This window comes from Harpia harpyja, chromosome 22, assembly GCF_026419915.1.
Source record: "Harpia harpyja isolate bHarHar1 chromosome 22, bHarHar1 primary haplotype, whole genome shotgun sequence".
Taxonomy (NCBI): domain Eukaryota; kingdom Metazoa; phylum Chordata; class Aves; order Accipitriformes; family Accipitridae; genus Harpia; species Harpia harpyja.
In genome coordinates, this window is record NC_068961.1 from 19,903,047 (window position 1) to 19,930,461 (window position 27,415).

Here is a 27,415-nt window from a genome sequence, read left to right on the forward strand (position 1 = left end):
TAAATACAAACCCATTACTCTGAAACCTTTATTATGGGAAGTGCGAAATCAGCACAAAGTGCCTAAGCATTCTACACAGCCTTGCAGCGGAAGAGGAAGGCTAACGCTCACCTAACGCTCTGAATTGCTTTGCAGAGGCTCTCTAGGATACCTGCACTCCGACTGCGGCAATGTCCTGTGCAGCCTGGAATGGTTTTGAAACTACAGAAAGTCCCATAATATTGGAACACCAAATGAAGGAAAACAGTGGCGTTTCTGTGCACTCAGCCTCCTCTGTAAGAATCTGTGAACACTGCTACCAACTCAGATGGTAAAGCACGTGGTTTTCGCCTTTAATTTGGCTTCTTTAAATTGCCAACATTGCAAAAGAAAGGAGAAACAGCTCTGGGTACCCTGCACAGCAGAACTGCAAGGAAATACAGATCTTCTCATGTGTAGCTTATGAGTTTAGTGTGGAAAGAACTTTAGCACTTATCCAATCTGCAGGAGGAACAAAGCTCTCCTGGACCAGTACCAATTTCTGTGAGCTTTGCAACAAACCCCCCACACCGCTCATGTTCCAGCTTTGTCTGAACTTCCCTTTTTGTTAGCTGGCTTTTTTAGCTGGCTACCTATACTCTCTTCAGAAAAGAAATGTGACTGCAAGCATATTCAGTAACAGATTCAAACACTCATTCCATTCTCTGTTATCTACTTACATTTTATTACAGACTAATATGAAACCATCTCATATTCATACTAGAATTATTTTAATTACTTGTGAGCAAACTTAAACCAGTCTTGAATGTTTATATTTATTGCAAGCAGATTCATGTCTCCTGCTTATATATTCTACATAAGGATCCAAAATGTGACTGAATATAAACAAGTTATATTTGGTTATCTACAGAAATAAAAGTTAAAAATAGCACTGAAAAGAAACTTTACAGTAATGTATTCACACACTGACTCTTCAAATCAAATAAATGAAGTGGTATAGGATAATCTAAATATTAGCTTTGAAGGCTGATTTATTTTTAAATAAATGCACCTATAATTGTACAGTTAAAAATAAGTGTCAGTATTTGGTGCTGATGACTACAGACTTCGTTAATGTTTAATGCACAGATAACTAGCCCCCCACCCCCCATACAGCAACTTTCGCAGATTCTACTTTACATTAGATCATGAAAGGACATTTAAAATGCAACGCGTACATAGCACAGAATTTATGTCAGAGACAGCGCAGATTAAAATTCTGTGAATTTTCATAAGGTAAAAAATTAAAGCTCTATAAACTGATTTTTAGATTGTTCTGCAAAGTAGAATCACAGACTTTTTCACTTTCATACTTTCACAAATTTCCATTAAAGCTTTTGTAACAGAGACAGTAGCATGAGCACAATGATCCCACTGGCTTCCAAAAGAAAAGTAGTGCAGTTGCTCAATTAAGCTATTTTTTCCTTTTATATTTGCAAGCCAGTTGGGTCAAGACAAACAGGCTAATGCAAGCAAGAAAGTAAACTGTAAGCTTTTACATTAAGTGGCTGAACAAACACTTATTGTACATGGTAAAGCAAAAAGGATCTTTTGCCAAAAGCCACTGCAGGAATATATGAACTTTAGTGGCTGAAAAGCTTGAAATACTTTCTAAGTCTTCACATACATTTGGTTAGCGCTTACCAGTTTCAAGACATTTATAGGAGCAGTTATGGAGACACTATGCTGTTAAAGCTGCAACAATTTAAACAAGGCAAGTTAGGAAGTTATATAGGTTTTTATACTTTTCCCCTTTAATTCTTTTTTTTTTTTAATACATAACAAGCTGTCTCCTTTCAGTGTCCCATCCATAATAAAACATTCTAATGCATTTTGCTCTAACTTCTACTTTTTCATCTTTGTATCGTCTGATCCATTTACAACAAAACTCCAAGTTAACACCTGCTGCACTGGACTAGGTTTGCATGGCAACAGTGACAGGAACTGAAGCAAAAGCACATCAAGTGAAACCAAGCTGATGTCTTATAGTTTTTTCCATTAAATGGTCTATTTTAACAAAGCGGAAAAACTTTTAAAGGTAAAAGTATTGCTAAATCAAAGCAGAAACTTCCACTTAAATTCAAGCATTCTTTCTCCTCCAAAAAATGACATGTTGAACTAAAATTTCCCAAGCACGTATATAGGTGTTCCAGCCTGGATAACATTGTCAGTAATTCCTCAGTGCAGGGCTACATGAAGTTTGCAATGAACTGCTTTGTTAGTAGGCAGAACAGGAATGCAGCATTTTCAAAAACATCAAGCAAAAATCTCCTTATTTAAGGCTAAAAGATGGAACTCAGAAAAGTAAAAAAGCAGGAGGCTTTATAGAGTAAAAAAGCTAGCAGTAATAGTACAGCACTGGAAGTACAGCGCTCTAATGGCCGCTATCACAAACACCAACAAAACATCGATAGTTTGGGTGAGACTGACAGAGCAAGAGACCTGTATTTCTAATTTGACATTCATTAGAATTTTAACATTCAGCCACAACTCCACTCTAAGCTAAATTTAAGTGGCCAAAACTCATAAGTATAAAAAAAGCCTTCAAAACATATACTTAAAAAAAATAGAAATGGTGTGTTAACAAATGTATGCATAAACCAGATTTATAAATAGCTACAGTATGAAAAATATTTCAGTGCAAAGGCAATTTTAAGATTTCTAAAAAATACATTACAAATAATTTGTTAACTACACACAAGAAATTTGTCACTGCTACTGGTATAAAATTTATACCCATATTAACTTTTTAAAAATATATACACCAGTGTTTTATGTAGGGGACGGTTCTAACTGACCAACATTCAAGTCTGCAATGGCAAGTATATGTACACACACCCACACACGTATGCATGTATTTGAAAATGTTACTGCTATGAGGACATTCTTTGAAACTTAAAAGTGCTACATGTTAAATGGTAAAAATACCTTCACCTGTGGTGCTCACCGTTAGACTTCTTAAAATTCTCTTATCTTTGGTATACTGAAAATTTCACAACCCACTTTACAATCTCTGCTCGTCCCAGGGCATTTTAAGAATATTTCACTGTTTGTTTAATGCAAAAATCACTCAGAATATTGTGAGGACACTTCCTAGGAAGCTGATTTTTCTTTTCTTAAAAAGTAAATTAGTAAGTAAACCATTTTGCCTCTGTTTTTTTGTTGGTTGGTTTTTTTAAACACAAAAAGGGAAATAATTTTTCTCTGTCACCCTAGTCCATTCGAAAGACAACTAACAATATCTTGGCCAGGTCTTCCAATAAAGGCTGCAGTTCTGATTCCAAATATTTTGTTTTCACATTGAAGTAAATTTTTAGCTAATGTCCTCCCAGAGGTATTTAATGACTATGGTTATTAACCAGTTCTAACCACCAGGCCGAACCTGATTGAAATCAGATTCCTCCTGCAGATATTTTTGCACCCCAAAATAAAACACTGGACTAAAGAAACAAGACAAGGACACAGCTAATAGTTGAATTAGTGCAAGGTACCATAAACGTAGCAGAGAAAACAGAAGTGCAAGTTGGCTGTCGTTCTTCAAGTCATTCAGACAGAATCCTCGCAGTCAAACTGGTTTCTCTATCACGACTACAGTTCAACTGTTGGTAAGCAGCCGTGTGCCACCTCGTGGTTTGCTTGCAAAAGTTAACGGTTGTGTGCTTTGTAATACATCTACCAAGCCCATGAGCCAGTATTTAGCCATACACACAAAAAAATAGCTGAAGAGGATGAATCCAGATAGTAAAAGATGCTTCTTTGGAAAACAGCCTTTCTTCTTCTAAGGAAAAAAAATGTGTCAAAAAGCCCCTTAATATATAATACTTTCTGCTATGCCTGTTTTACGATCACAGGGATAGGAAGTGGGAAGACCGGGTACTCTGCATCTTTGACAAATTCATAAAAACCTTTTAGGCAAAATGCTTACATTCAGTTTTGGAGCAGCTATCAACCTTGATGACATTTACCTGTTTAACAGCCAACTTGACTTCATACAGTGTGCACATACTTTACACAAGGATTGCTTTGCCTATCTTTCTACCAGGGAAACTAACTGAAAACCAGACATAGCCCTGATTTGGCCACTTACAAGGAAGTGAACATTAGAGAGTGTTTCTTGAAAGCAGATTTGCACAGAGGAAACACCAGTTTGTTCTACAGAAAGAGCAAAGAAAGAGAAAGGACAGAGGAAAATCAGAAACAGCACTTGTTAAATATGCTTTAGGAGACTTTCATTGGAGATAAACTGAGGTCATTGCTTCTGGCTGAAAATTAAAACTGTTGATCCTCAAAATGTAGGTCACTGACTGAAACTATGCACTTCAAGTAACAAAGAAAATGACTAAAGATGACAGAAGCCGTAAATGCACAAAAGTCTTGACACAGGATGAAGAGAATTTTTAGTGCTACCAGTCTCACAGTACCAGACTGTGCAGATTGTTCATTGCTCCAGTAGTTCAAAACATAAAAAGAGGCCTACTGGCCTGGAAGGGTTCATACTTCTAGCTCTTGATCCTGTTTGTCTGAACACTACCTCAGACAGCAAAAGCCACATATAGTTTAATATATTTCTGTGACATATTTGTTTCCTGAAAAAAAGAAATAAACAAAACCACAGTTTTTAAAGGCTTGACTTGGTGTTCTGTCATACAGACGTTTCCAAACCTGACCCACTGTAGCGGTAGCCTGCACTGGAACGGCAATGCTTATTGGAATAGCCAAAGACAGACGGAAGTACTGAATAATCAACGCCTCTCCAGTGCGTAAACATCATTTTTTTAGAATGAGAATTAGACCTTCTTGCTGGGGAATTGCTGCAGTCACTGCTCCTGTATCTTGGGCTTTTCAGACAGGCAAGAGGTGTGAATTCCGAGATGTGCTCCCGACAGTGCCTTGATGCATTCTGTTAAAAGGGAAAAAAACCCAAATACATAGTAAATAGATGATTTTGGAGCTAAAAGTCTACAATTGTGTCCCTTCATAGGGCCATTGGCATAATAATGCCTTTCACTAGATCACCACTCTGGCTATTTGTTTCATTTGAAGGTATAACCCCTCATGTTGAGCAATCTCAACCACTTTCAACATGATTAGTTTTATACTAAAACCTACAGAACCAGGCATAATTTTACACATAATCTCTAAACCTGATAATGGGGCTCTTCAGAGAACAGATGAAGACAGAGAGTCTGCTTTCAAGTTGAACTGTTTTAAATCGAGTTTATTTCATTTTGCAATCTCTCTTGGTACATCTTTTTATCTCTGAACTTCTTTAGTCAGGACTTCTTATGGGGAATTTTAAGACAGAAGAGATTCAAGGTCTTTGCCCTCTACTTCCAAAGAGAGGGAATTCTTTACAGTCCGTTTGTGCTAATAGATGAGAGTTCCAGAGCTTTAATGCACTTGCTTCGTACTTCTAAGCCGTATCTGATTTTGGACTTAAGCTTAGGTTACACGTTGCATCTATACAGGCAATTTATACTACACATCACAATACTACCTTGCTCTAATTGTCCATTAAAATTTATCTGTACCACTTAATTGCTCCACACTCTGGCAGAATCGACACTTCCGCTCAGGAAATACTCAGGCCTACAGTAACACCATGGCTGCATGACAAGACCCTGGAACGCGTGCACAAACTACAAGAAAATTAGCACAGCACTTTCCCCAATGAATTTATCTAATTCTTCGCACTAAATGCACATATAATTTCCAGGTATAGAGGTTATGTGACAGTACTTAAGATATAAATGCATTATAAGCATGATTCAAATCAATGTTATCAAACACTCTCTCCAACAATAGTATATAAGCCAGGTAATTCTCTGTTCTTAATCATCCCCTTCCTCCTTCCCTGTTAACAGCAACAAAGTAGTAAAGGGGACAAAAGCACAAAATAAATATTAATGAGGTAGCGTACAGAAGTTTGGCTGAGATTTAATAATACACTTTTAATGCCAATCACAAGCTTGAAACACTACTTTTGCATAACCGAGAGCAATCAGAAAGCTCTCTTACAACAGTTACTCTTGGAAAAGTCAGCAACCTATACCAAACTGCTCACTAACAGTGAGGTCTGGGTTCTTTTAAACACACATATAGACCAAATACCAACATTAGTACAGAAAAATGTAGATAATCAGGTAACAGATTAGCAGACTTCGTTTTGGAAATGTCGGAGGGAGTAGTCATGCACTGTATGGTAGCTATTTTTCCTATTCTTCCAGCTAGAAAGTGAAGCATTTTAGTTACCATATGTATTTCTAAAAATAAAATCATGTGTTTTCCACACATAGCTCCAAGGAAAGCGCTTTCAATCTGCCATGCCTGAAGCTACTCAATAAAGCTGGGGTTTTCTACTACTACTTGTCTAGCAGTCATTAAAAGCAAATCAAGGCACCCCCCAACTACCTTGAAGCCCTACAGCCCACACCAGCACATTACATCGCATTTGTCCTCTTCACACATTGGTACTTTGCACCTTAATTCTTCATGTGCTGCTTTTGGGGTCAGGAGAGCACGAAGGGACTGGAGCAGATACGGCATCCAGGCGGGAACGTGACTGAGTAAAAAGCGTGCCTTCGTACCTATACTCGTTCGTGTAATCAGTGGCGTGGCAAGGAGATGATGTAAAGCAGAGAACGTCATTCTGCTGCCCTAACATTTGGAGGATCTGGGAGCTCACCCCTCCCGCTGCTGGCTCGGGTACTTGGCAAGGCCACCGCGCTTCTCTCCTGATCCGAGGCAGCGATGCCGCAGGGCACCGGTCTGTACAGAACACCTTACTGGGGCAGATGGTGTCGGACGTACAGCCCCAGTCTCCTGGCCCAAGGTCCTGTTCACAAGTAACTCGCTTCCTTTTCTGCGGTTATCTGCCTGTTGTACTGTCTGCATTTGGTCTATATATGTATTCAAGAGCATGAGAGATGATGGATAAACTGCTTGTGTGTGAGAATTACTTCTGACTCCTTGTATTTTACACTGCGGTGTAATGGAAGTACACTCTGCAATAACGACTGCGGTTCTTACAGAAGCAACGTCACACAACACTATACGTAACACAATGTGTTTACAGGACTTTAATATAGGTATATTGATTCAGTGTTTTGCTTTACATGAGTAAGTGTCTGAGACAAAAAGATCTTACCTGTGGCATGGAACATCTCTTGCAAAAACTAGGCTTTCCAAGTAAAACATAATGATTTTGTATCAATATTGATAAAGTACATCAAAAACTCTGGAGGAAACAGTTGATTTGTGAATAGCACAGTTCACCAATAAAAATTAATCCAAACTGGCAACACGTACAGTACTGTTACCTAGCTTTGATCTAATTATGGCTCGGAAGCTGAAAGGTTTCCTTCAAGAAGTGGCCCATCGCTGTTCGCCAGTGCATTTAGGGCTGTTTTATGTCTCATACTCTTCTGCAAGGATGAGGAAAAACAGTGAGACTCTTGCTGAATACAAGAGGGAAACGTGAATGAATTGTACCATTTGGTACAAATGTAACTATTGTAGCAAAGTCCTGTAAAAGTGAGGGATTTTCTGATAGATTTAAAAAGGAAAAGTTATCCAGTGTAAAACAAGGTTTCCATTTCTTGATCCTGAGGTTAATCCTTTAAGCCACTCTGAGGATGTTTTAAATTCCATTTCAAACTCTGTTAAAAACACCTAATGACTCTCAAAAGCACTTAACTGTACCATGACCAAGTACCATGGGCTCTGCATCCTGCCCCTCTGACAATAACCTGTACCGAATGGGAGAGGTCCCCGTGATACGAGGCCAAATCGACTCCAAATTAAGGAGCAGACGCCCTGCTTCGCTACTCCCCAGAAGAGCTGGTACGCTGAAGGGAGTGCTACACACAGAGGTGACGGGGCCAGTGCTAACGAAGGCTGACTTACGGCTTAGTCATTACACCGCGGGGAGAGAGGGCAGGGGGGTCACCGAGGTAACTTCTTCCACGGGATTCAAATATTGCAACAGCAAGATCCATTTCTTTGTTTTCCACAGAAGGGGAGCCCAACACATGAAAAAGGCAACAGCTTGCTGGTGACCAGCTTTCTAAGAGCCCCGCGCGGTTGTTGCAGAGCAGCTAAGCCCATTGAGGAATGGAAGAATGATGAGCCCCCAGAGAGGCTTCCCCAGGCAAAAGTACCACTTTGGGTTTCCCCAAGCGCAGCAAAGGGTAGAGATCTCGTAACAAAGCTGATGGGCTGACCTTGTGACTGAAGTGAAAGCAAAGTACAAAAAAATCAATCAGAGGCGAAGAGAAAAAGAAAAATATTTCTTAAAAAGGGATGAAAGTACAGAAGTTATTTACAGCTCAGAATCTAAGCACCTGCTATTTCAGCTACAAAATATTTGGGATTGCTGAAACACTGTCAATCACAGTGACAATTATAAAAATGAAAAGAGGACAATTTAAAGTGAATTTGTATTTTCCCTAACAGAGCTGCTGAGCTTCTGCTATTAATGAAAGAATAAAGGAAAAGGAAACATAATTAATGTAGATTGGATATATTAAAAAAAAAATACATGCCCTCTTGCTTTTTAAAAGTAAAGGCTGAAAGAAACCTCACAGCTGCACAATTTCAAGTTAAATCACAAAATTCAGCTTCTTTCATTGAGCCAAAGAGTCACTGGGACTGCATGTATGACAGACATGAGCAGATTTTGACCAAAATTACCAAAAGACAACAGATTCCTCCAAAGCTTTTGCAGAATTAAGTGGTTTATCCCAAGACAGACAACAGTTCATATGTGTGTGTGTATATATAAATATACATGCACATATACATATACTTGTATGTACATGTATGTATTTGTATATACACATACGTATATATGTGTGTGTACAGATTTCTCTCTCTCTCTCACAGAAAAGCTCTCCCAAAACAGAACTAGATCTGGAATGTTTACAAATCTCTGAATGATAATGATGGTAAGCAATCACCCACCACACACTGGAGTGAGTTTCAAATAATTGAAAAACTCAGAAGCGTAAGAATTGCTTCAAAGGCTTTATATGATCTTAATTGCCTGAGGAGAACTAATTCAGTAACCTGGGAGGTGGCTGCTGGTCCTAGGTTAATCTTGTCAACTGTCCCAGAAGCCCTTTCTTACAAAGAAGCAATAGAGCTTATAGGAATGCAGTAAGTTTAAAAATAATTGGTTACAAGCTCAGTTCAAGCCAATCCTAAAGCATTTAAAAGCCAATTTTAGCCAGAATTTTCAATAGTGAAAAAAAAAAAAACAACTTTGTGTAGTTTCCCTGTGACTTACATAATTACAGTCATTTTTATCGACTATACATTTTTGAAGGGGGAAAGAAAGAAGAAATATATTTTTTATCTTCACCGGTTAAGAAATCAAGATCTAAAATCTGCAATGGAAACCAACAGTCTCCTAGTATTAAGTCAAAAATAGTTTTCTTGCAGACTCTAGGGAAGCCAAGATTTACTAGCATTTCTTCTGCTTTTGTATTATATTAAATGTCATAAACTTCTGGATCTTGAGCTGTTTTCTTTCTAGGAAGAGCACAGAATTTCATGAAATGGAATATAAAGAAAGCTCAGCTTCAAAATGCATGCTGGAAATAACTTATTAATAAAAAGTTGTATTTGCTTCTATCACAACAGAGCAGATATATTAATATATTCCAAAGATCACTTAAATGGCTTCCAGTACCACACTTTCTATATGATGCTAGTAACATCAGCATAATCAGAATTATCACTTCTTTGTGTGGCAACTATTCCATTTACTTGGGTACAATGCAAACAGGACATGCATTTGCCTACAGATAGACCAATGATTAAAACGGGGACCTAAGAATCCTAGATTCTTGAGGCAGAAACATTATGTAAAATTCAGTAACAACAGTGACAAAAATAGTAGTGACAGACTGTGACAACGATTCATAGAATCTTTGAAATAAGCAAACAGAAGAAGGAAAAAACTATACTAAAAAGTATTCTTCTTCAAAATATAGTTGACATGAATCAGAAATGGAGATAATGAGTAAGGTAAATAACTTCTGATGATAAACTTTTTACTGTCCTTTGAATGAAATGGCCAAGCATGCAGAAAGGCAGAAAAAAGTCACCTTTTGTTCCATTAGAAACTTAGACTGCTTGAAGTCTGAGAAAGCATAAAGATGGTGGACTGCTCAACAGAAAGGCACTGATGTTTAGTCTGATTTCCCCAGAAGATTGTAGGAAGCAACCGTGCACATCATTTATGTTTAAAGCAAGGTAGCAGTTATTTAGACAAAGCGGATTGGAAGACAGGAAGAAACAAAGAGAGGGAAGAAGAAACACAAGGCATATATCTGGTTAAAAGTCAAAGATTTTCTACTAAATATTAAAAAATGAATATTGCCAGTGCTAAGCCCAAAGTCTGCTTTACAACTGATTCATTTTCCAGCACTAATATACAATGTCTGTAAGAAATGCTGTAATACCTTTGTTTGGGGCTTTTGTTTGCTAGCTTGTTTCTTTGCATTAACCCCCCCTCATTCTCTCTCTTTAGACTTTTAAATTAAGCATGCACAACCTATACAGAGATCAACTTCTTCCACAAGTAGCATATATGGCAAAGAGACATCTATTAAAGATACCGAAATAGAAAAAGCTAAATGCTGAACTGCCTAGGAATGCTTTTCTGCTAATCTTTACTCTTTCCTCTCCTCCTGAGGTGGGGCATCTTAACAACTGTACATTCAAGGAATACAGAACAATGGCAAGGGGGTTACTTTGCAGGTATGAGAGAAGAATTTTTTTCCTTTGCCAAAGGGGAAATTTTACTTTCCTTGGAAGCAAAGTTCCTTCATTCCTTTCCTCTTAATGCAAAGTATCTTCTCAAATAAACATCAAAATGCTAACTAATCCCTACACACACAGTTGCTGGTAACTCATTATTTTAACCTACCAGTGGCAGTTGATGGGCTGAAAAGGACACAGGCAGTAACATTAAGTTTTATGTTCAACACTCTACTGTCCTTCACTTTCTAATGTATATAATATAAGAAAGTTTGTTGGGGTGAAAAATACAGGTAACATTTTCTGTTGAGGTTGCTTTGGTGGCCCCAGAATAGTACCACGCTTCCCACAGAACCTGGCTTCCCCTTCAGCCTCAGCAGAGCAGACCTGTATTTACACAGTAGTTTCTCCTTTGGGGCTGATTAGAAGAAAGGAGACAACAGATCTTAAAATACTCTTCCCAATGGCACAGCAAGACACATTTATGTAGAAATAACGTGTCAGAACAGGCAAAATGTAAGTTGAAATATAAAAGAGGAAAAAATGATGAGTAGAATATGAGTAAGTTTTAATACATATGTTTTTGTAACAGGCACAGCATCAGTATAAAATAGTTTCCTAAGAAAGTATTATACTGCACAGATCATGCAATATGAATGTTGGCATGAGTTTACTAAGTATTCCTTACCAACATCCTATATATTAATCAAATTTATTTTAAGTGTATAAATTCTAGATTTGTTCAATAATAAACACACATGCAGTTGTCGAGTCCCTCGGTACAGGATTGCAAATGCTTGTGCAAATCCCTACTTTAAGGGGGATTTCAGTAAAACCACATGCTCCCTTCCTACCAGTTTTATTTTGAGCTTAGGTTATTTTAGCTGGTTTTCCATTTTAGATGACTAGGCTCAGCTTGCATGGTAAATGCTAAAACGACCACATTAGAGTTTCATTTATGCAGTAAAATGACTTGGTAGGAAAGACAATGACTTCAATCAGGGGTGCGGGCAGTGCCTCTGAATACTCTACAACAGCAGGAACAACTGCTGTCCAGGCCGATGCAAGTGCCTCCTATCTGGCCTCACGGAGATCCCGATCCCCTTGCCCTTTTATCTCCTCAAATCGGGAATCCTGTTGAGCCATGTACCTGTCTCCCACCATCCTCATCAGCCGATTTCCCTGTGGTTGCTGGTAGAGGCACGGGGGTTGCCCCAGGATTCAGGTAAATACCACCACGTAAAGAGTTGGCAGCATCTTTCACCATACCACTCAGGAGTGGCTGGTATACAACCGGTGACACACACCACAGACGGGGAACCTCTCTTCTAATCTGGTCTCTAACCTTGAAAGAGGTCTCATTATTAGAGACTTGTGATACAAAAAACTAACTTCACAATGAAAAATATTTTTACCTGGATTCTTTCTGTTGCTGTAGGCCACAACTGTCTGCATAAGACCTTCTTGAGAACATCTGGAAGAAGGCTGACAGTTATGAGCAGAATTATACCCAGCCATGCAGGACCACTAGACAGCATTTGCATGAACACATAATACATCCTCTGATAATTGAGAAAAGGCCTAGTAGGAAAAAGATTAAAGAGATTATTACACTTCAATACACAAGAGAAAGAGTGGCAATGTTAAATATAAAAATTATGACAGTGATGAAATACTTCACGTTCAACTTCCCAGTTTGTGGGAGTTCATCCATCCCAGTTTTCTCAAAAAGAGATCCAAACATGCGCTGACTAGGGATAACTACCTTCCTCGTGCCTTCCAGGCTGCAGGAAATATCATGCTGTCCTCCCTCCCACACTGCCTCTCCCTTCCAAAGATAACTAAGTTACATTCTTATCCTGTTAATGCTTTTTCATCTATTCCTTATCCTGCCCCAGATACTTCCCACCTTTCTTCTCAGCATCCCACCCATCACTTCCCTCCTCTTCCCCAACACACACTCGTTTGTAATGTATCCTTAGAGCAAGGCTCGCTGACCACAGCTTTTTCCTGTATGTCTCAAGCTCCCCTAAGCATCTCTGATGGTTTCATGCTATGCTCCCTAACCTACTCACCACATTTTTATCTGCCCCCACTTTCACCACCTTCGCTTCCGTGTTTCCCTGTATCTCCATGGCAGTTGTGTGGTCATTAAAATGCCGTCACTGTACAGTTATGGGCACCAGAGACCATGTTTACTGAGAGCAAAGATCAACCGACAGTTTGTAGCAACACTGCAGTGTAAAGCCCTCCTACCAGTAGGGCAGTCTCCTGCTAGTTTCCAAAATTTGATAGAAGTCTTTACATTCTATAAAAGTAATCAAATTAAAATACATGGCTGCATGTAAATAGTCACATCTCTAATACACAGCAAGGCTGACTAGAAAACATTATGGGGGAAAGTGTCACTTCTGCAAACTGTTTTCATTCTAATGCTGAAGAAACTGAGATCTGATCTTACTGGGGAAAAAAAAAAGAGGCTACTGCATATCCAAGGAGTTGACAGGTAGTTAGTTACTCATTTGCAAGGGGCACTTGAAATACAAATCCTTACTCCAAATTAAATAGCACCTTAATCATGATGCAACAGTTAGTCTCTGCTTTCTCTCTGGTGCCTCAAAACGTTTACTTCTGCATACAAAGTAGAACAGCTCCCGCAGAATAGGTTAGAAAAGATAACCTTGTAACTGGGTGCTCTACAGGTGAGAAACGCAAACTCGAGCTCCTGATGGCAATCACGCATAGTAAGAACTTGGAACTTCTTTCAACTTGATCTCCTACCCAAAAATTTCAGTTTCAAGTGCACAGAATCTTTTAATAGAAAAAAAGCCACCAAAACAAACCACTTTCAATCAGCTATGTACAAGAGTTATACTAATTCTTAAAAAGCTTCTTACCAACAGTAGAACAAGTAGGTGCTCAGGCATCTACAGTACATCTACTTTGCTAAAGAAGGGGGCAAATATTGAGCTCAAACAGAGGACTCCTGGCCATCCACACAACTTCCACGTGAGTCCCACTCCCTGGCTCTAGTTCAGACCGCTACAGCCAGTTCCCTCCAAGACAAGCCCAGCAGGCGGGGGCTAGCCCCGAGCTGCACAGTCGTGATCTACTCTGTGATGTTTTGCCTCAGATCAGCAGCCTCAGCTCCTTGAACCAACCCTTGGACTGCTTTTGACTGACACGGCTGAGATAGCCCCAGTGGCAGTCTGAGATCTGATATTCTTCCCTAAGAATACTTTAGCAGACATTCAGTGAAAGAAGAGCTGAGCATTCTCTAATTAGCATTACTGATGCTTTTAAAATGTGATTGCTATTGGGAGTTCTGCAATATATAAAAGCTAAATTTCATTCTTTTTGGGACAAAAAGGTGAAATATGTAACAACTTTATGTTTCTGAAACAACATTTGCAATGCAATTTATCTTAGGGTTCATACCAAATAATTCCTCCCCAGAGCAGAGAAAAGATAATGTAGAATACCAGTGACCCCCAGATCATGAAGTGATTTATCCACGTCCAATAGTGTGTATCTAGTGCAAGCTGAAAAAAACCAAACAAGATTATATGGTCTTATTAATATGTAGAGGCAACAGAATACTCAGCAGGAGATGAAATAAAATGACACCGTTTGAAAAAAGGGAAGGATTCTACCCAGAACTAGCTAAAAAACCTTTTTCACTTTTGAGCACAGTTAAGAAGGCAGAGATAGCAAAATCTGTATTTAATTTAAACTAATACGATGACATATGGTCATAGAGAGAAATGAACATAAGTAACCAGCAATTCGAAAACGAGCTCTAAGGAAGTTTCAATGGATAAAATACAGCATACCTTACCTTCAATGTAACTGTGAATACAAGCACAGTGAACACCAGTGTTCCAAAGGTCCAGTTTCCAAACATCTATAAAAAATGGTCCAAAGCACTTATAGGTAATATTGTCCACAACTTTGTGAATTGTCCAGAATAAACCTCTTAAAGCTATGTACTGCTTTGTATCAGGAACTGACACAAGCAAAAACACTGAATTCTTACATGATCTACCCAGTGCAAACTGTTTTGGTCTCTTGCCCTTGTGTGTACACACCTCAGACTTCATACAGACAGGAAAAAAACCACAATCAATGCACTCAACCTGAAGTTAGTTCACAGGTATGTTTCTTAATAAAAATCAAGTGTAGCATAGTTAACAAATCACTGAGATTTACAAATGAACTGCAGTAATTTCATCAATCTTCTTGGACACCGTCTTTTCTCTGATCTCCCTTCTCTGCTGTCCTTGGTATCCCACAATCTCTTGGAGGTTCAACAGCACATTATACAGATGAGTAACAGTGTAAGAAAGTATGTGATAACCATAAAAGCCATTAAGTACGTAAATGTGCAACACGCATTTTAAGATAAAACACTTTTGAATCGTTGATTTTCTCCCCACCTGCGTAATGAAACAAAAACACTTCAGCTTTCCAAGTGGGCAGAAATAATCATTAATGCTGACGGAGGGAAGAACTGGTGATGAATATGGTCACGGAGGATTGCCTGGACTGCAGCAGCTATGAGACGACCAAGTTCAGGATCCAGAGAAATGTTGGCAGAGTAAGCAACAGAGTTAGGACACTGTATTTTAGGAGAAGAGACTTTGGTTGATTCAGGGTATTGCACCCATGAAAGAGAAGGGTGCCCAAGAGAGCTGAATGATTTTGAAAGAGACAACTGCTGAGATCTCACGAACTCTCCTGCAGGAGGACATGGAATTTCAGCAGAAGACCCAGTTGGCCAAGCAGGACATTTCTCAATGAACAAAAAGGCAAAATGGGAGCATACAAGAGATGACAATACGGGCAGGCAGCAAACAGGTAGCATAAAAGCATTACTTGGGTACAGAGGAACAAAACCACAGATGACGCCTGGCTCAAACTAAGATTAGTGAGAGGTGTTGAGGGTGACAAAAAGGATGTTTACAGGTATCCTTGTTTCAAAGGGAAAATATAAGTCCACTGATGGAGTGGTAAGACAAACTAGTGGAAGGTGTTAAAGAAAATGCTTAAGTATTCATACCCTGGATATTAGTCTTCACGAACAAAACCTGCTCCTTGCATTTGACAGCAAACCTCGGGAACAAAAGGAGCAGCCAACAGTGTGAGAGCAACGGGTTAAGGAGGGAGAGCCGTGGATGCAATCTATTTTGAATTTAGCAAGGCATCTGACACTTGCCTCAGACAGCATTCTCATTTGGAAGGTAAGGAAGCAGAGGCAGGGTAAACAGACTACTACTTGAGTTGAAAACTGGCTGAACCACTGGACTCAGCAGTTTGGTGATCAATGTCCTTGATGTTTGGCTGGCTGCTGGTAATCAGTGAACCTCACTCATTAGGGACTGATACTGGGGCTGATACTGTTGAGTATCTCTGTCAGTGGCCTGGATGATGACAGAGAGAGCATCACGAGCAAATTGCCAGGTGATACAAAAATAGAGAATAGCTGACAATGAATGGCAGGGTTTCAATCCAGAGGGACCTCCGCTGATTTGAGAAGTGGGCTAACAGATATCTCATGAAATTAAATAAGGAAAAGTGCAAAGTTTTCCACCTATGGAGGAGTAACGCCATATATTGGAACTGACTGGCTGAGCAATGACCCTGCTGGAAAGGAAGTTGCGGTGGGGTTACAGTGGACTCCGCGTTAAATACCAGCCTATACTGCACTCTCTCTATACATCAGGGAAACGGCAAACTGAGCTGTATTGGGAGAACATGGCCACTGAAGAAAGGTTATTAATCCCATCTACTCGGCTATAGTGAGCTTGAACCTGGAACACTGTGCCCAGTTTTGGGCCCCTCAGTTCAGGAAGGATGTGAAAAAAATTGGAAAGGATCAAGTGGCAGGCAACCAAGGTGGTTAGCAGTCTGTAGCTCTCCTGTGAAAAAGAGGTTAATGGACTTAATTAGTCTGGTAAAGGGGAGGTTAAAGAACAACCTAGTAGCTGCCCACAAAGATTTGAAGAACTATAAAGATGAAGAAATGGAATAGACCTCTCTTCAGCAACAAGAAAAATTCTGCTTAGGTATTAGGAGAAATTTTTTCACTGCGAAGGCAGAAAAACATTGAAACAGGTTGCCCAGGAATCTCCACCCTCAGGGATATGCAAAACCTGAAAAAGGCTAGACAAAGCCTTGAGCAACTTGACTTTAATTAGCCCTGCACAAAGCAGGGAGTTGAACTGGATCACCTCCAGGGTCGCTTCCCATCTACATTATTCTATATGAGCTCGCCCAGTATTAGATGACGGGGATCCATGTGGGCAAGTGATCGCACAAACGTGCTGCCGTGGGAAAAACTCTGAATGGAGACCACGGTCAGCCACAAGACAGAAATCTGTAGGAAGCTAGGCTGAGATAATCGATCAACTGAGAATGGAAAATCATTTAAAAAATAAACAAAAGACTGGCTGAAAGATTCATTATTCTGAGTAACTGTTTCATTATTTTAAAATTACTCAGTGTGTGACCAAGTGTACAGAACACGAGATGAAGTGCAGAAAACCTTCAGCATTTTGACCTTTTACTTTGATATGTAATATAATTTTATAGGGTCGTGCCACCACTACAACATTTTGTGTGCCCTAAGAAAAATCAGTGCAGTTAAAACTGGAAAGGAATCTGGTTCAGGAACTTCAAATTATGCCATTTACCTACTTTCTTCTTGCAGTTAAATTTTACAATACTCGCATGTTGTATCTGGCATCTCCCAGAAAGCCTAGTGTCAATCTAAGTTTCTGCATGCTGAACAGATGTGTCTGTATTTCCAATGAAAGCTGCTAGATTAAACAAAAAAAGTTGAGACAACTTTCCCCTGTCTCTAGACAGGGAAAAGGCTAGATAGAAAGCACGAGGCTGCAACCAAACCCTTCACCTACCTATCTCTTTGGCTCAGAAAAAGGTCATACCACAGGGACACCAGACTCCCCAAGACTGCTAATCTGGCACAGAGAAAGGTAAGCAGAGCAGTATGGGATGGTGTGAGTTACAAAAACTCACAATGTATTTTCAGCATTGAGTATCTCAAGACACCACTCACGTCTTCAGGCTGCGAATCATTCTTTTGGAAGTCTGTGTGCTAACATCTAGTTTATTAACAAATATTTTTCTATGCTCTGCTCCCAGCCTATCCAAGACTTCCCCTCCTCCTTTTGTGACCATATTTGTTGATCTTCCATGTTTCAATTCATCATTCTACTCACCTCTCTTCCTTTCTGCTGTTTTGTATTTCCTATTCTGTTATTCCTTTTAACTTAAGTTTTCCTACCTATCTCTGAACCCAGCTTAACAACTATATTTAATCCACTCCACATCAAATGCTAAAATAAAAAAATCACACAGGAAATACATTTTATTATATGGGTAAACTAAGACGACATTTACAATCTGCAGTTACATCTATGGTGCCTTCTTTTCTTCTTACCCTCCTTATGTAGTTGGTCTCTGACTGTATGTTTTTACAACACCAACCATGATGTCATATCCAAAGTGGAACACCATATAGAAAGCAATATCACAAATTAATAACAATTAATAAGAGATAAATCTTTGGCATCTTAGTTTTATTTACCAGGAAGTGACTGAGGCAGGCATTTATGAAGTAAATCTCAGTGATTAAAAGAACACTTTTCTATTATTCTAGTAATATCACTTTACAGCATGCAAACAGTTTTGAACAAATTTCTAAATACTAAGCAACATCCTGGGGGGGGGGATTACGTTTGGAAGCAAGCTTAATGGTATGTAAATTTTAGTCTGACACAGACATCAATCTAAGTGAAAGACATTGACTTTCTTCACTTTTTACTAGTTTTGCAACAATGGTGATTTGTTCATTTCTGGAAGGAAAGAAGAATTCAAAATTTTTGCTTCAACACCCATTTTAACAATTCGGAACCTAATTTGAATCATCTTATATCATTTATGGTATTAGTGTTACCTTCAGCCTTTTTATCCCCTTTCCTGCTTTCTACCTTCTCCCTGTTCCATAACAACATACTGTTGCGGTAAACCTTTCAAGTCTTCAAATCTTCCACTGAGTTTTTCCAGATGTGAGCTTAATTTAAATACTTGGAAACAACCATCAACACCAACTAGCATTCATATGTATGGAACTCACACGTGTATTCCTGAACACTAACATTTTCAAGCCTTTAAATCTAAAACTGCAACTCAGTATCTGTAAGTTTAATACATACACACAAGCATGCGTGCTGGATAACGATGAATTTTCTAACCCACTCTGACACTCAGGAGTCAGAATGTCTCATCAAACAACACATTTTATCATTAAATATTAACATGGGTATGTAGTTGTAGATATAAACATTCAAAATTTGGAGATTAGGCACTAGTCTGGCTTTAGAGCTTTATCAAGAAGAATTTGATTGAATGTGTGCAACAGCAGTAGACTAAAATTTCAAAAAGGAACCCAGTCAGAATATCTGCAATACCAACCGTTTACAAAATGTGTACAGGTATGAGAAGTCTAATTTTCAGGACTACAAATATAAGCTGATGCAGAATTTTGAACATCTAACAGAGCATAATGGTACCAGGAGAAGAAGTGCTGCAGTGTGCAGTTACGTCTAATGGAAATTCATTCTGTCCTTAGAAAAGCTCTTTCTAACAAAGTGTTCCCTCACACACTAGAAGTTCATTTCCCTGATAAATGTCACAAAGATGGTATTTAATGATATTTGAATATTGCATTCCTAGCAAACATGTACGTTACATATAGGCAACAAAATTGTGCAGTTTATTTTCTCTCTCATTTTGAGGGTCTTTTCTAAAGCCATTCAAGCACTTTATAGCATAAACTGTAATAAATTTTCTATAGCAGAGAGAGAGTCAGCAACAAAATGTAGGTTACAGAAAAGCATAGAACAAAATAACAAAATGCAAGGAAGCAAAAAGCCTACTTAGTTTTTAAAGTTCATGGCTCTTTACCACACCTCACATACCTTATAGTCTATGTAAGTTCTTTATATTTTAAGTACTTATAAAGTAGCAATAAAGAACATTTCTATCTATAGGTTTAAGTGATATTTTGAAATAATTACAGGAAATATTTAACTGCTCTTTAACAGTTTAATTAAAGAACAGTGAAAGATGAAATGGATATCACGACAAATCCACAATAGTCTTACCATGTGAGTGCTGGTTGTCATTAGCTGAGGATAGGAAGAGAAGCAAGTAGCAAAAAGAAAAAAAAGCACACAAATAAAATAGACCAAAATATCAATGGGTAAAATAAATAAAATGCAAAAGTCTTAGAATTTGCATTCATGTGACTGCAAAGCAAGTAGAGATAGATTATTTTAAGCTGCCATATGTCAAAAATAATTAAAATATTAAAAAGCTTGTTATATTTAAGCTCTTTTATCATCATTCATAACTACTCTACCAAAAGTCCTTTGATATGTTAATCAGATATTCATCAGATGCATGTTAAGCACGAAACAGAAAAGTTACTATGTAAATTCTGAAGGAACACTCGGAATTTACTATGTATATTTCTCCTAAGTTGTATCTAGCCCTGTGCCTCTACAGATACACAGAATTCCTATTGCATAGTTTGGACTTTGCTAAACAGATAACCCATCTATCTCACCATAACTCATAAAACAGTTATCAGCTGTGCTGGAAATCTTGAAGAAAACAATTAAAACTACATTCATAGCACAATCGACATCAAAAAAATTACTTCTGATTGACTGATCAAATCCAACACTAACCTGTCCATTGCTGGTCACAACTGTGTTGTCAAACAAGAAATAGGCACCAAAGAAAAATACCACAGCATCAAACACTCCTAGGAATGTCCAATAAATAAATGCACGCCAGCGCAGCAAAGCATTCTTGGCAACATCTCTGTGTAAAATAAGATACACACATTCATTGTCTGCATGTTCAAAAATCCTAGAAAAATGATGTCACTCATATTGGGTTTTTTGAAGGAAAAACAATTAAGAGATTACATGTATAACCACCACACTTCCACAAGACAACTGTCTACCATTTCACATCCAAATCCTTCCTGAACGTCTCCTCTTTCTTTTTTTTTAATTTAATTTTTACTAAATCCTTTTAACTGCTGCCTGTAATTCTGCTTATTTCAACTGTATGGTAAATTCCCCTGTGCTGCACCCATTTACTTTTCAATCTTTTTACAGAAGGTATCTGTTTTCCAGTATTTGCTGCGCATGTGATGATCCACTGTAGATTTTAAATGGAAACACTAGAGGTCTCTGGAGACTTTGCTCTATTTCCCATGGGGCACTTCTATACAGAATATTGTAACAAAACAAAATATTAATTTTATGTGGAAGATGCGAAACAAGGATTTTGCAGTGGAGTTGATGCTTCAGGTCAAATTGGATTTCTTGAATGCTTTCCCACAAAAAATACAGGGATTGGTCAACAATAGAACTGTTCACTAGCATACATTTTCTTATTACAGAAAAATTTAAATATTACAACTTTAGTTCTTGCCCACAGAATGAGTATATATCAACTTGGCATATAGCATAAGCCACATCAGAGTAAATCAGAACACAGTTAAATGAAAACCCTGAACTACAGAAACATTTACTACCAACAAATACTTTTACCATATGCACTTTAAGACTGTCTGATGACCACATGAAGTCATTTCTCCCTGCAGATTACCCCAATATACAGTGCAAAACCATATGTGGCTAACAATAGCCTCCTCTGGCCCAGAACAACTGCACTCTTGCCCAAAGCAGCTTAGCGATAGACTCTGTTACATATCAAAACCCAAATATTTTTGGCCAAATAACCTCTGCTATCTTTCAAAAACCAAAAAGATCTTTTGAATGACCATTTCTAAACCAAAAACATTTATAATATAGAAGAGAAAAAAAAAATGGGGGCTGTGGGGGCTGGGTTTCAACAGTAATATCTTGTATTCCTTTTCAATTTCAGAGGTAAAAACATATCATTGCATTGATTAACCTTTGGGCATCTAATATTACTCTCAAAAAAAATGTTTTCCCTTGGATTATCTACTGCTACCACTCTCTAAAATGTACTAGTTTTGCAGCTACAAGAATCAAAACTGGGCACTGTTCCTAATTTAGATGGCCACATGCAGTTAATTGGCAAGAAATGCATTTCAAGTGGCTAAGAATCTAAACCAGTCACAATTTAAATGCACAGAAGTGAGTCAACAATATGCAGAGGACAATGTTGGACACCACACAGAATACATCCTATGATACAACGCTCTACCACTTAGTCCTCCTTTCTTTCAGAATAAAACATGTATATAGAAGAAACAGTACGTTTTCTCTTTTTAAAATACTTCTGTTCCCCATGGCTGGAGAAAATAGAGTACTAAAATAAATCATATTTAGATTTGTAGAACAGTAATTTCTATTTTGCTCTCACTCACTAATGTAGCAAATGAATGGTGTGGACTGCAATATGTAAATATACATGCAAAAATACACACGTATCTATTGTAGTTTATAGGCTGTGCATGTGGTCTTCAACCCTTCTGTTGCAGTGTATGTGATGTTCTACTGCAACCTTGTACAGAAATCCTGAGGATTTTGGTTATAACAGAGATAGATCCCACAATTGAACTTTGGGGCATAATGTATTAATTTTACCTGTATAGGGAAGGCTCTCTCTTGAGTGTGTCTGCACTTACATGTTGTTCCATTAGACCATACAAGAGGATAGGAAGGGAAGTGAAGCTGATATTGTACAGTGTTAGATACGCAGTATCGTATAAAGTCTGTAGATGGAAAAGAATTAAATCAGCTAGTTTTAATTTTGAAACACGATCCACTGCATGACACTTGATTTACAACGAATGAGTCAACTTCTTCAGAAAAAACAAAACTATATCCCTTCACAATGGAGGCAAATATCCTTGAACAGCTGCTAACTGATATAAGACACAACTCTGCACTTGTACCCCATTCATCTGGAGGACAAAAGATCAACTAAAATATTGATTTAATAGTCTGGTCCACATACCGGCCCCTCCTATTGTTTCAACTGTAAGACCAACTCCAAACTACCCAAACTGAACAACAGCAGATTCCTGTAGAGGCAGAAATTCCTCACTGGCACATCCACCCCCCTTTTATCTCCTCCACGTCTATATAACATGGAGACATGCAGGGAGGAAGGGCGAGTGCTCCAGAGGTTCTTCAGCCATAGGTGACTGCAACGAGCTGTACAAAGAAACACCCCAACATGTCTTTGATTCTTCTTCCTGCTGAACTACTTTTCCATGTATGTATCATCACTGTACTAGCCCTCAAACTTACCACACCGCCCCATAAAGAGTTATTTCCCAAAACCTATTTGGTGATCATTTATGCCGTAAAAATTGCTGGCAAACCTCCCTTTCTGATTCAGAGCTACATTTAGCACTTAAAAGAACAGGAAATTAAACTAAATTTTCATCAACACACGCTTTCATATCTAAATCCTAATAATGCTTGACAAAAACCTACAAAGTTTTCAGTGATCATTTGAAATTAAAAGCAAAACAGATGAAAAAAACAGTTCTGTCATTTTTACTCCTCCTGGAGCTTTCTTTTGAGACATTCCACAAATTCAAGCAACAGTACTATTTTCTCCCAATTAAATCCTCCTCTTGTCCAATTTAATCCTGAAAACATTCCTTTGGTTTTTGCTCCCTCATTCAGAAGAAAGAAGAGGCAGATTTTTTCTACACAAATTAGATGACAGCAAGGGGGAAAATTAAATAAACAAAGTTTTAGAAAGGAGAATACTGGATCCTCTCCTGAATGATGGCACTTTTCTGGTGAGCAGCAGCTCACTTTTCCTCTATCTTTCTGTGTTTATTTTTTCTTTTCAACTAACTGAATGCCACTATTTGTCTGAAGTTTGCAATTCATACTGTACACGCCGGAGAAAACTAGTTTATTCTTCCATTTTCATTCTGAATTCTAAAAATTAATAATTAGTTCAATTACTTATTTTTTAGGATTGCCTCTGTCCACATTCAATAAGCTTAAACCTAACAGACTCCACATTTCCCACAGACATTTCACTTTGCATTGCCATTTCCAAATTTTGGTTTCCTGTATTCTTTGACTTTGAAATAACATTGCTTTTATGATAATTCATAAAATTGCTTTCTGTAACTTAACTGCAGTTGCCACTGAAAACCATATGATCCAAAAGTGATGCTCTTTTTACAATGTGTAAACTAACCTAGAAATTTTCTCAGCTGAACAGGCACAGTGTTAAAGGATCCATTTTTTACAAAAAATGCCTGTCCTGATTTTGGCTGGGATAGAATTAATTTTCTTTCTAGTAGCTGGTATAGCATTATGTCTTGGATTCAGTATGAGAACATTGTTGATAACACACCGATGTTTTCAGTTGTTGCTCAGTAGGGTTTAGACCAAGTCAAGGATTTTTCAGCTTCTCCTGCCCAGCCAGCAAGAAGGCTGGAGGGGCACAGGGAGTTGGGAGGGGACACAGCCAGACAGCTGACCCAAACTGGCCAAAGGGGTATTCCATACCATGTGACATCATGCCCAGTATATAAACTGGGGGGAGTTGGTCTGGAGGGGGATCACTGCTTGGGAACTAACTGGGCATCAGTCAGCAAGGGATGAGCAATTGCATTGTGCATCACTCGCTTTGTATATTCTAATCCTTTTATTATCATTGTCATATTATTATTAATATTATCATGATCATCACCAGTGTTTTCTTCCTTTCTGTCCTATTAAACTGGCTTTATCTCAACCCACGAGTTGGGTTTTTTTTCCCCAACTCTCTCCCCCGTCCCACTGGGTGGGGAGGAGCGAGTGAGCAGCTGCGTGGTGCTTAGCTGCCGGCTGGGATTAAACCACAACAATGCCAAAGACAAAACGTTGCAGTGAGGGAAAAAGAACAACTAACCTGTTGTGAAAACCCACAGAAGAACTGATATAAAAACTGAGGAAAAATGAAGCAGACATTCTGAAAGACAAAGTGACACAGTCGTCAAGTGAAATACAAGCACTAATTCATATGCTGTACAACACTATAGCTACGTATATCAGTTTTACAACACTAGTAATAGTAAACATTGCAGGAAGAGGAGAAAGAGCTGCATACATTAAACGTCAACATTCTCATCTTACAGTAGCACTGTTAAGAAAAATACTTAAAATATTTTGAAAGCAAACTTATAAGGCTATAGTTTCAAAATTCAAGGGCAATGAATTTTGCGATCCAGGAGCACAGATCAGTTAAGGCAAGGCAAATTAGGTACAATCCACAACAGGACATGAACTGCGATAAGCAAGCATGGATACTTTGGTTAGCATGGTTCCCAGCAAAGTAACTTTAAGATGTTTTTAGCTGTGACCCCAAACTTCATCCTCTCCTAATTATGCATATAGTCAACACTAAGACTTGAATTATCTTCTGAAGGTTCCTTTCTATAATCTTCCCTTGCTTACTGAAAGAACTTTGATTGGATCCCAACATTTAGACATAACAAAACCATCTGAACAGGGCGATGCACATTAAAACTTTCTCCATCTACACTATCCTAATGAATTTAGAAACTAATGTGCATTAAGTTATGCTAACTTCTCAAATACTATTTCCAACTTGATGTAACAGGCCACTGTAGAGACAACCCAGAAGGTACTGAAAATAAGTAGAATGGTCTGTGACAAGATATAAGAGAGAAGAAAAAAAAAAAAAAGACAAGGCAAATTTTGCTTTTAAACATACCACAGATTACAGAACATATCTATATAAAAGCTATTTCACTTCATGGCCTGGATAAAAACAATAATCCCATTTCAGCTTTGCATCTGGCACTCAACAAAATCTCTTTATGGAATTATTGCTTTTTTGTACCATTGACTACGCTAACTATAGTTAGATATTACCATGTAAGTTTTTGAGATTTATGTAATTAGAATAAGCATTCTCCTACCTTATAAAAGAAGTATTGCACAAGTTCAGATATCCTAACATAATAAAAATGCCCATGAACAAGCAACATTTTTTTCAAATGTTTAAATTTAGGTATTGCATAGTCACTGTTTCTTGCTGCTTGACGACCTTCTTTGCCAATGATTCCTTTAAAAAAAAGTGATGAAGCTGTTTAATAACTGAAGAACTATTTCAAAGATACAATTATTTGAAAAAATATATAATAATGCTATGACATTGATCTAATAAGAGATCACCACTGTATCTCAAAATTTCCAGCGTAAATTCACTAGAAGTTGTCTATAAAACGTATAACCTGATTCTTTGAGACTGCCTGTTTTTAAGAAGTAAATGTTTCTTGTCATTTCACTTGAATTAATATTCTAAAAAGCACACTTACCTATACCAACATGTGCTTCTAGAATCATACTGACATCATTTGCACCATCACCAATTGCTAATGTGATAGGATGCTCCTTTGACAACTTAATCAATTTTACAATCTGGAAAAAAATAGTGTTAAAAAACTCTTCTCTGTAATGGTTTGCTTATTTTGCATGAGCGTACAATTAATTAAAAATGACTAACACAGTTACATAAGAAATCCTGTGAAGGGACACAAAAACAGTATTACCCAATGCAACTATGATACATAAAGATCACAGTAGTTTCTTCACAGTAAAAGTATTTGTTCCAAATATAAAATAACACTTTTCAAATACTTCCAAACTATTTTGAGAGATGGACAGAAGGAAGGAAAAGCAGAAGAAAGGATGATGTTAAGATTGCTTAATGCTGTGTAAGTGCATTAATAAATTAAAAGGGTTCCAGAGACAAAGAGTACAATTTCAAGGAAATCCTGAAACTAAAGACTGAAAGATTCTGCTTTCTTAACTGTGCTGAATTTTTTTCATACTATTTAAGATAATAGGACTCTGTATAGGTTTAAACACTAGTGCCATAGAAACTGTCCAAAAATTTGACTTCAAATCTGTCCATTATAAATGATCACCTCTGTAAATTTGGTACCGAGTCAGCTGTAACTAAAAACTTCTAGACAGTTAAAACTGCTGGCTAAATACATTTGTTAAAATTAATAAGGTCTACATATGCTGTACCTGAGCACTGAGGAAAAGACATGACAGTTTGAAAGGAAAAAAGAAGTGTATGTTCCAATGTTTGTTTCCTTGAAAAGTTCCTCAGCTATATTGAGATGTTTCAGTAATGGAAGGATATGTTTTTACTTGATACAAACTAGTATAAAACAGTCAAGAAGTACTTAAACATGATAATGCACACATTTTTCTGTCTGGATTCTTCTTTCTTGGCTTCCCACTTATGTTAAAAATAGAGAAGAAATATCACTCTACAGTAATCAATAATGCAGGTTCTTGTAGGATCAACAGATAGTAGACTATTCAAAGCTTGTTAGGTTAAAAAGGAAGCAATTAGTTCAGTTCATTAAATATATTCATTTATCAGTATGTACCAACCATAAAATTTGCACAATATATACATAAATCAAATTCAGGTGCACAGCTGGGTACCATTTTAGCATACCATTATCTAAATTGCTTGCCAGTAGAAATTCTCCCCTCTCCCCTTTTTTTTTTTTCCTTTTTACATTTTAGTGGATACA

General features: G+C 37.9%; 1 protein-coding gene across 7 annotated transcripts in view; it reads right to left on the bottom strand.

The window, feature by feature from the left end:
- Positions 1 to 679: 679 nt before the first annotated feature.
- Positions 680 to 27,415, bottom strand: part of ATP11A (ATPase phospholipid transporting 11A) — a 135,338-nt gene continuing 108,602 nt past the window's right edge. Inside the window, exons 21-32 of one of the 7 annotated variants that reach the window (XM_052773711.1) lie at positions 26,177 to 26,279; positions 25,778 to 25,923; positions 24,745 to 24,804; positions 22,461 to 22,588; positions 20,559 to 20,694; positions 19,971 to 19,994; positions 14,621 to 14,686; positions 14,221 to 14,324; positions 12,198 to 12,363; positions 4,812 to 4,918; positions 4,106 to 4,170; positions 680 to 1,713 (exon numbers count right to left, since the gene is read on the bottom strand). In XM_052773711.1, coding sequence (XP_052629671.1) covers positions 4,119 to 4,170; positions 4,812 to 4,918; positions 12,198 to 12,363; positions 14,221 to 14,324; positions 14,621 to 14,686; positions 19,971 to 19,994; positions 20,559 to 20,694; positions 22,461 to 22,588; positions 24,745 to 24,804; positions 25,778 to 25,923; positions 26,177 to 26,279 — 1,092 coding nt within the window. In that variant the 3' untranslated portion in view covers positions 680 to 1,713; positions 4,106 to 4,118. The other 6 variants (XM_052773714.1, XM_052773709.1, XM_052773716.1 and 3 more) reach the window with 6 other exon arrangements.